The following is a 14,316-nucleotide window of genomic DNA, read 5'->3' as shown; positions in this document are numbered from 1 at the left end:
GTGATGACAGACGACAGACGACAGACAGACAGACAACCAACAAAGAAATGGACTAATTATGTGATTTTATGAACACATATACCAAAATTTTGTTCATAATATCAATATTTTTAAGCGTTACAAACTTGAGACAAAACTTAGTATACCTTGGTATATTTCATGTACATGGTTTAAAAAGAAGTGTATATGTGTTTATTACACCAAACGAAAAGGAGTATAAATGTGTTTATGGTTCATGTATGTATGTGACTTCCATTGTGCCAATATAACTTCTAAATCCTAAACAGATGGATGCATGAGATATCGTTAGAATCCTTACATCATCCCGGATGATACTGGCTTTAAATTTGAAAAAATTAAATAAGGTAACGATATTTTCAAATGAGAAAATGTACTTTATTATAGATAAGCAACTGTTATACTATCTACTTAATTAAATAGATATAGGTTTTACTCAACTTACTCGACCAAAAAATGAACTAAAAAGTAAAAAACAAGTTTTATTTGTTAATCTGTATATATACAAAGCAAAAGGTCTCTCTCTTTACTAGCTGACTGAGTCAACCCCAGTAGCTCAGTTCGTTAAAGCGTAACGAAATCCGTTTTCGGTATGCCTAGGATAGCGGATTCGATTCGCACCGGCACAACAAATATTTATTTAATTAATTATTTGTGATGGGCTGGCGTAGTGTATGGTATATGCCTAAAGAAGGTGCACTCAGTCTCTCAAAATAATTGAGGATCTGATCAATGAAATTATCAGCGGAAAAGGTGGTATAATGGTATCACAATGGACACACTTATAGCCTTAGTGTGTCCTTCGTTGACAACCAATATCACTTAACCTAATCTAACCTAACCTAACCTAATAGCTGACTGAAGATGTAAATAAAATTGTCATTGCAGCGGGAGGCTTTGCTTATGCAAATTAACTAATAAAACTTATTTTTACTTTTTAGCTCGTTTTTGTAAGGAAATCTATTTTTTTAACTTGCTTTCAGGCTTTTTAAATAAAATAATTATTTAATAATTTATTTTTTTTTTGTGCATTTAAACTAAAACAAGTTTCAAAGTTACTATATTTGTTTCCTCTTAGTCTCTAATCTTATAGATAATAATTTATATGTGAACAAGAAACACTTTGTATAAAATAGCGATATAACTAAAGCACTAACTTATGACTATAAATACAAAATGATATATGATTATGATTATTATTATTATTATATTCAAGTTATTGTTATTATTACTATATGAGTAATCATTCGTCCCATAACATTAATTTATAAACTATTGAAGTTTAATACATATACAAACACATATATACAATATATTTATGTTAAAATGTTTATGAATATATTATAATCTTATATAATATAATATTATATAGTTAGTATATGTATGTAAATTATTATCGTTTATAATATATCCTTACTTGCTTACCTTAAATATATTTTAGTAAAAGAGGAAATACACTCAAATTCAAAAATCAGAACCAAAACTGTTTTACTGTGCACCTAAACATCCCTGAAGGTGTTTTGAATATTTCTCGGTAAGAATGTGAATAAAAATCAAGCTGGTGACAGAAATTTTCACACAATTTGAGCAAGGTTGAGAACACATTTTATCGACAGTGCTGACCCAATACATGAGTATGGTATTGGTCTTTCAAGCCGCATACGTTGCAGGATCCGGCCGCAGAGCCTGAAATGTCGGAGAAGATTTTTTTAATGTACAATTTGACGAAAGGCGAAACTAATTTTTAACGATTAATTAAAGTCAAAGAAATGAGAAAATGTCAATTTTTCATTCGAAACATGTTGTAAAATGCGTCTTCCCACATGTTAAACATTGCAAAATCAATTTTAAAATGTACAAATTAACCAAGGTTGAGCTTTTTTCAGTAGATAGTTGGCGTAATAAGTACACGGAAAATGTCTTCTATTAAATTACAGTTGTATACATCCCAGATTCCCAGAGAAGACTTGAAGCTCTTGGAAGACGATGTATGCAACTTTCATTTGATGGAAGACGATAATTTTCCATTTACTTATTACACCATTTATCCTCTGACAAAAGCTCAATCAATTTGTACATTTGAAAATTAATTTTGCAATATTTAACACCTGGGAAGACTTGAAGCTCTTGGAAGACAATGCTTGAAACTGTAATTTAATGAAAGACGGTGATTTTCCGTTTATTTATTACACTATCTATTGACAAAAGTTCAAACTTGGTCCATTTGTACATTTTAAAACTATTTTTGCAATGAGTATCACCTGGAAAGACGCATTTTAAAACATATTTCGAATGAAAAACTTACATTTTCTCATTTCTTTGAATTTAATTTATCGTTAAAAATAAGTTTTGTTTTTGGTCAAGTGGTCAAGTTTGCGACATTTAGGCCCCTGTGACGGGACCCTGCAACGCATACGGTTTGGAAGACCAATAGTTTCCTCGTGTATTAGGTCAGTACTATCAATAAAATATGTTCTCAACTTTGCTTAAATGATGACATAAATACTGTCACCAGCTCCCCTACCATAAGCGGACTTTCTCTTTTAAAATGTAAAAAAAATCAATTTTGTTATACAAAATAATATTTCTTAAAGAGAAATACTTTCCTAAAATTTTATGAAGAATGACATGCCATTTGTGTTAAAAAAAAAAAAGGGTTTGGGGGTCATGGACAACGTGTATTGTTCGAACAAAGCGTAAAGTGTGCATGATGTAAAACCACACATATCACATATATTATGCCAAATGAGAGTTAATTTAATACCTTTCAGATGATTTGTGCTCATTATGTTTAGTTTTTCCACCGTATAATATAACAAGGCCAGAATAAGCCTGCAAAAATGTAAAAAATTGCGCTGATATGAATATTTATCAGTGATATTGTTTTATTTGGCTACTAATTAAATAAAAACGGATAGTTTCTTATAAAACAGTTTCTGTTTTCACAACAATATAACATTAAAATAAAATTTTAATATTTCATAAAATAGCAATAGTATTTTAATAAAACTTTATAAATTATGCAAATAGTGATGTAACACTTTTTTAAATATAAATTTCACTCATTGAAATACGAATCTAGTTATTGAACAAAACTTTATAAGCATTTTAAAGGGATGGCATTCGATTATATTAAAACGTTTCGTAACAGTTTTTATAGCTACCGCTATAACGATAATTATAGATGGTAAATGAGTGTTAGAAATGAAAAAATGTCTGTGAAAATATTAAGAAATTATCTGCTGATAAATTAAATAAAATTTTTTTAAATTCTATTTTTATTCAACGATTAAAATGTAAGACAATTTGATGCCAATTACGCAACGCTTATCGAACCCGAGAAGGGACAAAATATATTATGAATGTATGCTTGCACAATTCCAGGATGCGTCAAAATGGGCTTGATTGTATTTAATTACTTACAAATTTTCTATTCGTAATGCATACATATTTATTTTGGCTGATATTTTATGATTTTCTTTCCAGCTAAAGTTTGATTTATTTTCTTATGAAAACTACTTAAGAGTTTTAAGACATTCTGTACATACTATTTTATTTATAACATAATTTACTTGAAGATAAAATAAGGATCAATAAAACGTTATATAAATTTTATTTTATTTATGTGTTAATTATGTTTGAAATAAATTTAAGTTCAGTTATTTATTATACAATATGATTTTATAAATAGCATGCGATTTTGAAATATCACTTTCATGCAATAAAATATTTTCCGTTGAGTAACTTGAGTATGAGATATCATGAAATTGTTTTTCTATTTGAAAGAGAATTTTATGGAAGTTTGTGTGATAGAAGATACCACCCAAATGTAACCCACAGCTTCATAGTTTTTTTGATCCATCGTCACAGGCAGATTATCCATATGGCAAAATGGGCGCGTGTCTACAGGTGCGAAGTTAAAAAGGGGAGCGTAGTGAAAATTTCTAAACAAACCTAAAATTATTTGTGTAAGTAAGCATGCAGAAAATCAGACAATTACAGTCTGTTGGTATTGACATTTGTACAGTTATTCAAATGTATGACAGTTTAATTCATATAATTTCTGAAGAAAGAGAAAATTTTAATGATAATGAACTGCAAGGCTTGTAACTCTCAATAGTAAAAGAATATGAAAATGATACAAAGAGGATAAGGAAGAGAAAGCTCGCAGCTGAGTCTGTCGATCACTTCTTTATTATCTAGTCGGCAAATATTCAGAGTGACGGTATATCTAGTAATTATAAATAGACTTGTGGTTTAACTTCAAAAGAGGCAATTAAATCAATTTTTCGTTTTTAAAACAGTTCAAAATAGAGTAAGTGTGTTAGTAACTATGAACTTTGGTGATTTAGAAAAGTGCTTTTTTGATGAATGTATTCATCTAAGTTCTTTATTTAACCACAATAGCTCCAGTCGGAGATATGCCTCGTACAACCAACGCGATTTTATAGGTTCTAAGAAATAAAAAACTTGAACCTAAAGAACTAAAGAACTAAAAAAAGGGTCTTTATTGATAGGTTTTTTACTACGGGAGGGGGCAGTAATTTTTGAAATTGCCAAGGGGCACAAATTTTTGTAACCCGTCTATCTTACTACTAGAAAAGGAAGTCAAACAAGTAACAAATTTTGATTCTTCTGACAGTCTATTTTTAAGCTATCCATTTCTTTTTTTTTTTTTTATAAGACATACTCAGCGAGAATTATTGGTTATTGGTGAATAAGTTAAAGCTTTAATATGACAAGGTAATTTCAAGTAAGTCATGTACCTTGAATCTAATAACATAATATACCTATACATGGTAATATGCACTAAATTTTACAATTATATTTTTGTTTTTATAATGGGTCTTATATGGGTCTCCAAGTATAGATAAGCGAAGTAAAAGTGGGAAAAACAAGTCTTATTCATCCGGGCTTATGAAAAACACCATTTGAAGCTTTTCGTAGATGCTTGGATTAATGGATTCCCGTAAGAGCAATGCATAGAGTTTTTAATGTTTGTATCACATAAATTCTATGATACTTCCTTTCTTTTGTTCACGAAAGTAACGAAATTATAAAGGTATCAAAAGGTTTAGTCATGGAATTGATTTCATACAAAAGAAAGATTGATCAAATTTTATCAAACAAATCAACTTTATATTTAATTTATATTAAATTTTCTAAATTGGTAGTGGTAGTTAGTATACCTACTAATTTAACTGGACTATTATTATCGCATATAGTCCATTTATACACATGCATACATATAGATATAAAATATTTAACAACACAATACAACACAACAGGCTAGCATAGCTGAGCTCACTAACTGAAAGGTGGTGGCTTTTATACTTTAATAAATGAATAAAGTGCATGTTTTAAATATAAATATTGCATACGTTCATACTTATACCTAACACATACAAATTATAAGTTATATGGATATGTACATTTTTATTGTGAAAGTCAATTAAAAAGGCATGTCAATAAATCAGTTGGAGCCGTAACTCTGACATCAGCCGTCATCAATTATTAAGACTCCTTAAAACAAGACCTACTCCTATCTAATCCACAGTTATAAAAATTTTTTAACGGAAAAAACGATAAATTTATTTTACGTTATTTATTAATTTTACAATTTATTTGAAGAGATCCCTGGTTAGTTTTGGATACATCGTTTTCAAGATTTTTCCTTGATCAATTTGGTACCTTTTTTTCCTTCTCTTTTGGATGTCCACCTCTTTATCTACAAGTGGAAGCTAACGTTATACGTAAAATAAATGCGATTAAGGAATGAAGCGATCATTTACATAAAACCATTTTCAAACATGTGAAAATGAACAATTCACTAAGTTAATTGTTTAATACTCTGAAAAGAAAGTGTTAAGGATGTATGAGCATGAAAACAATGTTTGATTTAAAGGCTCAAAATTTGTTTGTAGGTAGTCTTTTACTCAAAGAATATGTGGTTAAAATTTCAGCTTAGGTAGCCGTGCAAATTTTTAAGAAAAAAGTCATTAAAAATCGATATAAAATACATTGGCTCTTATGGAGGAATCTCAAAAAACGACATATTTTGGAAGTTTTTGATAATTTTCATTTGGAATGAATGAAAACAAATTTTAAACAAACTTTTTAATAGAAAGTAAACATATTAGCAATGAATTAGAAAAGAAAAAAACTAAGTGTCACCGTCCATATAAGGGATGTAAGAGCAGGGTAGATTAAGGGTTGAAATTATTTTTATCTTATTTTCAACTTTGATGATGAATTTTGTTATAACTTCATGAATGTAGACGAAAAATAAGAATAAAATTTTTCCATATGTGTCTTGGTTTTCGAAATATCGAAATTTTATAATATCGATTTTTAAATTTGTGCCCCCACTACTATGCTCATACATCCTTAAATGTCAGGGTTTGCATTTTTTTAATAAATTAGAAGAGTTTAAAAAATCATCATCTATTTGGATTTATAATAAACTACCTGCAAATTTTTCTTTCCCTATCTTTTACAGTTTTAAAGAAAATGGACACCAAACATAGTTTTGTGCTATTTTACACCCTCATGGATAAACAAAGAAAATTTTTCCAATGAAAGTTGTTTATTTGTAAGAAACAATTTTTACATTTTAAATCGTGTTCTCTCTATCTATCTCTAACGGTTTACAAGACTTTGACCCAAGTTGCTAATTTACTAACTCAACCTCATTTTTAACGTCCTGAGCACGTTATTAGAATTTCATCTTCATATTTCTTTTCTTTTTTGAGTTATCGTGTTCACAGATGGTCGGACAGAAAGGCAGACAAACCACCGGAATGCGACTCTTTAGATGACGTAATGATCATCTATACCAACTTTTGTTCGTAACTTCAATATTTTTAAACGTTAAAAACTTGGGACTAAACTTAGTATACCTTGATATATATTACATATATACAGGGTTTAAAAAATCTGGCATGATCAAATATCTAAAATTAGAATATAACATAGAGGTAATAACATAGAACCGTAATGTGGCCATCCAAACGATTGATCGTTATAGAGAGAGACCTAAAAAATGTACGCGTATGGTTGCCTTCGTCTGTCTTATATTACCTCTATGAAACACACAAACATGCACGTGTTTATACAATAATTCAAAATATTAATATAGCGCTTTTCCAGGCTGAGAGATAAAGAGGGAACTTTTAAAAGGTCGCTTTTTTAACGGTCAATGATTCACTTACTGCGTTTCCTATGCTTTTAAGCCTCTATGTTATATATAACCTCTTTGCAAAATAATCATATTGATATCTCATGACGTTTTGTATAAAAATGTGTAACCCTGTTTGATCACTTTATACAAACGATTGCATGGTTCATTTCTTTGAAGACTTCATATTCATCCACACCTCCATGAAATACACACATCATAAAGTACTATAATGTTATTATAATTTGCAAAATGATTGTTATATTCAGCTATTGTTATAATTCATGTATAAGTTAAATAAAGATGGAAAATCATAATAATATTTTAATATTGTTAAACAAAAAAATAGTACAACAATAATAATATGACGTATATAGAATGATTATTGCATGTTTACAAAAGTTTAAATATTTCAAATGTTAACTAACATTAGAGTATAAATTACTTGTGATTCAAACTAAATTATTGAGCATAATACATTTTAGAGTTGTTGTATACAAAATCATATTTCATAGCTTTCTATGAATGCAATTTTTTATGGGTACATTTGAAAACTTTTCACTAATGCATTTATTGTGCATAACAAATGGAAAATATTGATTATGATTAATTTTGAAATAATATGAATGTAACTAGTGTTTCTCGAGAATTCTCGAGAAATTTATCTATAGTCGAGACGAGAAATATAAACGTAACGTTTTGAGAACTCAATAAATCAATTTCATACGCTAGGTAAATAAAAGAAACACGTATATAACACGTAGATAATAGATTAGGGAGATAACTCACTATTTTAAGCTACCTACAAATATTGAACTCTCTGTTTTCTATAGTTGTTGAGACGACGAAAACTTAAATTTGGCCTTAATTTGGACCCTCTGGGAAAACAAAGATATATACGAAGAAATGTTTCAAACAAAAGTTGTTTGTGTATTTAAACTTTTGTTCTATCTCTTACGGCTTACGAGATGGATCCTACGTATCCAAGACCCAATTGACCTAAGTTGCTCGTTAACTCGAGATCTCTTTTCGTTTTTAAGTTATCATGATGGTGGGCGGACAGACGAACAACTGAAAATGGATTAATTAGGTAATTTTATGAACAGCTATACAAATACTTTGTTTGAAGCATCAATATTTCTAAGTGTTACAAAATTGAGATTAAACTTAATATACTCTGATATATTTCATATTTAGAGGTATAAAAATGTCTCACTCTTTTAATAGTCTAAGCATTCAATAGGCCACTGTTAATTTTTTTAAGATTTACGCCTGTTTATCAATGTTTGATATAATAAGTGCTTACCCTATATTTCTTATAAGTCTTCCTTGCGCTTCCACCATTTGATAATATTAAATATGAATTATTATTATGAGCTCATAGTTTATTTTGAAATCTAAAATTTATGGAGATGAGCAGATTTTGATCGAACAGGAATCATTACCTTCAGAAAAAATGACTTATTGAGATCACTGAATTCATATCTTACATTTAAAAACTTGAAAATGCAGAAGGACTTCCAAAAAGTAGTTTTTAATGTATTTTTTATGTGTGTTAATGGCTTTAATGACATAATAGTCCCTGCCAAATTGTTTTAAATAAAATAAAAAAGTAGTAAAATAAAAACTAATTGAATTAAAAGCTAGCTACTATAATGTATAAATTTTGACAAAGAATAAAATCCCATCAAATTTAGTTTTCCAATTTGAAATCGGATTCAATTTATCTATTTTTTTCAATATTTTGCTTTAACGAATTTTAATATACTTCGTCTTATACAATATATAGAGGGTTACATAGGGAGAAAATTTCACGGTAATATTTTAGGAGCATGTTTTTCTGCTTAAGTTAAGCAAAGAAGTTCATACAAATATACATGTTCGAAAATAACTTATTACTGAGATATTGGAGCAAAAAGATAATAATTTAACAATAATGTCCAAAGTACTTTTTCAAAGTAGCCACCGTTTTGCTGAATGAAGATGCTTGATTGTTTCGACTTCCAAAGTTGGAAACCAATACATGTGTGTTTGGTTCGTAAAAGTGAAAAAATTTGTGGTGTCTCTACTCATAGTATTGACTTACGCACAAGTAGAATAGATGAGTAACTTATACAAACAGTGCAGTTTATTGTCCGATTTTGAATCAACTGCTAAACTTTTAAACTTTTCAAGCTTCTTAAATAAATGTTACAAGATTTTGCACTTGATTAACATCCGAATATAAAAAAAATTTCTTTAACCGATTTTTTGGAAATGAAATATTTTGAGTTACATTTTTTATGAACATTCTTTTGAGCTAGACAACACGCACGCAAAATAGTGAGCTTAAATTTTGAAACATCCTGTATAAAAATATGATTTAAAAGAAGTGAAAACAAGCAATTGACTGTGTTAATTGTTGAAATAACAGTAAAGAAAGATAACCACTCTTACACACAAAGCAGGAAGAGTACGTTTTCCTCACTTCCTCAGTGAACATATTATATGCTATAAACAATCTCATACATATATACAATATATGTATACTTGATACAATACAAAACATACTTAATATATAATCCCATTTCCGCTCTCACGGGTAAACAGTTATGTTCGCGAAAAAATGTTGTCAATTTTTTTAAAAGGAAATTTTTTATATTTCAACTTTTATTCTATCGCTGACGGTTTACAAGTTGCATTCTTTTGTGTTATCGTGTCCACAGAGAGAAAGACAGACGGACATCCGGAAATGGACAGATTATTTGATTTTATGACCATCTATACAAAATTTCGTTTGTAGCATCAATATTTTATCCGTTACGAACTTGGGGCTAACTGTAGTATATCTTAATTAATTATAGAGAGTTTTACTTTGTGAAACTCCATAATTTTAGGATTTGAAAGAAAAAACTTCCAATTTTCTTTGCTTGTATACAAGTGAACTTATACAAGTGGACTAAGCAACAAAACAGTTTTTTCTTCAAATCCTGAAAAAAAGAGTTGTATACCTTGATATATTTCAAATATACATGGTCAAATTAATTAATTAATGCCAATTTTAAACATATCACAAATCAATCTTGATGAAATAAAAAAGTAAAAAAAGAACAGAAGCTTTTTGAAGTCTCTTTTCCTCTTTCACGTACATTTGCCCACATATATATTTGTTATTAAAAAAAATTTTTTTTTTACTAATTATATTCTTTTAAATATTTTACAGGTGAACATCCCGAAGCGATGCAACACGGGGGCGATTGTCATCATCGAACATCACACATTTTATGTCTACTAATCGCCGCTTGTTGGATTCTTTTTAAAACATAACCATCAATTAGACCGCCAACTTTTAAATATTTTATATAATATTAATTTAAACAAAAATATATATACATAATGTGTACTATTTTTTAATTTAAAAAAACAAAAACAAAAAAACCAAAAAAAAAAATGATAAAAGAACAATATTGTGAATAATAAAAAATAATTAATATAAATTAAAAAAATATATGAAAAACAATTTTTTCTATTTTTCAAAAAATTAAAAATTAATTAAAACATATTTAGACAAATATATATTATATATTTATGAAAGACATTTTATTGACAATACTAAAAAATTAATTGTGATGTTTAATCGATGCGTACTGAACCCACACCAAAATCTCTTGTATAAAAAAAAAAATTAATTATGTAACAATTAAAAAATACAAATAATAATATAAACATTCGAAATAAAATGAACATAAAAAACTGAAATTAATTGAAACAAAAAATAATTACCTATATTATATATATATAATATAATAAAAAATATAATAAAAAACAGTAAAAAAAGAAATAAAATTAATATAATATCTAAAACAAAATATATTAGTGTAAATGATATAAATAAGATAATAAATACATAAAAGTATAATAAAATTAATTAATGTATATTAACTTACTAAGGAGGATATTAATTAATTATTGATAACAAATTTCAATACTTTAATCACTGATCATTCATTCTTATAAGATATTTAAATGTCAATTATTTATTGGAATAATTTAAATAATTTATTTGAAACTTTTGATATTATTAATTCAGTTGAGATGACAAAATAAATATTGTGTTTCAAAGATGACATTTTTGTTTCAAGTTTAATAAGGGTTGAATCATCAGAATATTTCTATCGAAAAGTATTATTTATAATTTACTACTTTTATTATACATCCTTTTTACTGGTACGGCCGATTAGCCGCTAAGTTGCATCCATTTTTTCAACAATGCGTCTTGTGTGATTGACCAGACACAAAATAAATTTACATTTCGTTAGCATATACGAGGGTGACAAATGACTTTTGTGGGTAAATACTTCTCACCGTCTTAGAGCGTGGGAAATTAATTCCTTACGATTTTAATAGTCAAATATAAATTTATATCTAAAAAATTTTCATTTTTAGTTTTGGGTATTAATAACCGCATTTGCTTGGATTGTCAATAAAAGTCCGAACTATAAGGTTTACCGAATAATTACCGACTTACAATTTCACTGTTATTAAAAGAAATTCTAACCTAAAGCTTCTTCGTTTGCTTCTAAAAGCAAAAATATTTCTTTTTTTATCTTAAACGTAAATTCATTTTCGATAAAAACTCAAACAAAACATGTCCTTGAAAGAACCCGCCTTTTTCTAAAGGACTCCGGACACAATAAATTGATTTTTGGTTTCGATTAAAATATTTGAAGGAGTAAGGTAGTTTTGATCATGCTGATAAAAAATTATTATGGGCTCAACCTTCAAAACCCTTCCCTTTCAAGCTAAGGACCTTCAAAGGTTATGTCTCCATGTGATATTGATTTTTGGTTTCGATTAATTATTTTTTTTTAAACTATGGACAAAGGTAGTTTAGATCACGCTGATCGAAAGTTCTTGTGGACTAAACCTTCAAAAACCCTTTACTTCTGAGCTACAGCCCTTTAAAACTTATGCCTACACGGGGCCGTAGCTTGGAAGGGAAGGGTTTTTGAGGGTTGAGTCCATAAGAACTACTTTAATCCATAGTTTTCACAAAATTTTTGAAGGGCCGATACATTTTTGGAACTAACACTGGTAAAAATGATCACAAAAACTTAAGAAGATGTGAAAAATATATCGACAGAAAGTCTGCAAGAACGAAAAAAAATGATTTTCTTAAAAAATAAATATATACAGCTGATTTTTAAAAATAGTCTTATTCCTCTACTTCTTTCACAACGTATACACTTTGATATTTAATTAACATTAATGTAGAATAATAAAATTCGAATTAGTTATTCACGATAATTTTGTTGATTCGAAGATTTTTCAAATAAAAATTTTATACTTTTGAATGTTTGGGTATTTCTAATTTAATTAAATAAAGTTTTACTGGTTCGAAGTAATAAATCTCTAATTTATATATATCTACGAATATATTAGAGATTAGATACTTAAAATGATTAATGAAAATTATTATTTCACAAATTCCATTATTCAATCTAACTAAATAGCGGGCTGAAAAGTACGAGAAAGCATTTATTATAACATATTACATTTAATTATTATTATTATTGTTATTTTTATTTATAATATGAATATGTTTAAATTAAGATTAATAATACCCATAGATAATTAGTCAAATTTAATGACCGTTTATTTGCACTCACCCATACATAAAATACAATTAAAAATATCAAAAAAGGGTATAAGGTGTCCCGCATTTGCACAATACTTCCTAGACCAAAAAATGAGTAAAAAGTCTGATCTGGACGTCACCCCATCTATGGTTAGAATCTCAAAAAAAATTTATAGCCAACTCCGATAATTCGAAAAAAAAAATTCTTTTTTAGGTAATTTCTTAAAAGATACGAACCTAATAAATGATGTCAGAATATACTGGGAGTCACGTGACTCGATGGCCATATAGCTTAAGGGCGCATTCTTTTTAAAATTTATAGTCGAAAGTGTCCTATATACTTTTATCCCAAGTACTCTTCAGAGACCTGTGTCTTCAATTATTAAAAGAGCATTAATGTTAGTGTCCGACCGAAACTAGAATTTCTACCGAAACCAAATCTTCAGTATCTGTCTCAGTTTCGGCCGAAACCGAAACTAAAACTTTTTTTAGACATGTTGAAAGTTGACTGTTTACTGAAATTTGGCTTATTTTTTATACTTATACAGACAGTTAACACAACAACAAGATCACACACAATTAAATCATAGCGACTGGCCGGGAAACTCAGCAGACACGAACTCAAAGTAAGCCAAAGGATGCGCGATAGTTCACGAACGCAGAGTTTTGGTGTGGCCGAAAGTTTGGCCGATTTTCTGTTGAAACCAAAACTAATGCCGAAAGTAGGTTTTTTGACCGGAACTGGCCGAAACCGAACCTTCGGTTGGACACTAATTAATGTGTTGTGAGGCAGCAGGGGGGAGAGAGGGGACTTTAATTACATTTGTATTAATTTATAAACCAGAAAGCTAACTTAACTAAACAATGTCTTTCCTTTATTGGTTAAAAATAGTACACATAACCGCTTAACTATTGAGTTTTAGATAAAAGTATATATAGCACTTTCGAATTAAAATTATCAAAAAATACGACCTTTACTTTTGGTAATCGAGTCACGGCACACCCTGTATATTTCATATATGTATAGGTATCAAATTTTCGTCCTTTTTTCGAATCGGATTTGAATTTATGTTAATTAACTAGCCAATAATTCAACTGTCATCAAAGACTTGAATTTTTATATTGACATACATAAGTAGTTTTATATTGGCACTCAGATTTAAGACAAATATTTTTTGTCGTTATATTTCGAAATAAACGTGAACGTGAAGCGTCAGAGTAGACAAGAAATTTTGTCTGGAGGAAAACTAATAATTGATGTGAGGAGTTTCCAAATCAGAGTACCGATCAATTTTTAGATATTAGATATGAAAAATAAAATAAAAACTGATCCAAAAAAAAATTTTTAATATATTTTCAGATTATATTATTTTTATATATTTATTAAAAAAGAGAAAAAAAAGTTTACTTGAATGAACATGAAAAAAAGAGAATTTTTTTATATATTTAAAAATTTTTTTTATCATATTTTGTAACAGTAAATTGACATTTTAAATAAAGTACC

At 28.3% G+C, this 14,316-nt stretch overlaps 1 protein-coding gene across 1 annotated transcript in view; it reads left to right on the top strand.

The window, feature by feature from the left end:
• Positions 1-10,518, top strand: part of LOC123294804 (lachesin-like) — a 551,245-nt gene extending 540,727 nt beyond the window's left edge. Inside the window, exon 6 of the mRNA XM_044875995.1 lies at positions 10,398-10,518. Coding sequence (XP_044731930.1) covers positions 10,398-10,501 — 104 coding nt within the window. The 3' untranslated portion in view covers positions 10,502-10,518. The remainder of the gene's footprint in view (positions 1-10,397) is intronic.
• The last annotated feature ends 3,798 nt before the right edge of the window (positions 10,519-14,316 follow it).

Source organism: Chrysoperla carnea, chromosome 1, assembly GCF_905475395.1.
Source record: "Chrysoperla carnea chromosome 1, inChrCarn1.1, whole genome shotgun sequence".
NCBI classification, from domain to species: domain Eukaryota; kingdom Metazoa; phylum Arthropoda; class Insecta; order Neuroptera; family Chrysopidae; genus Chrysoperla; species Chrysoperla carnea.
This window is presented reverse-complemented; position numbering and strand designations above follow the sequence as displayed.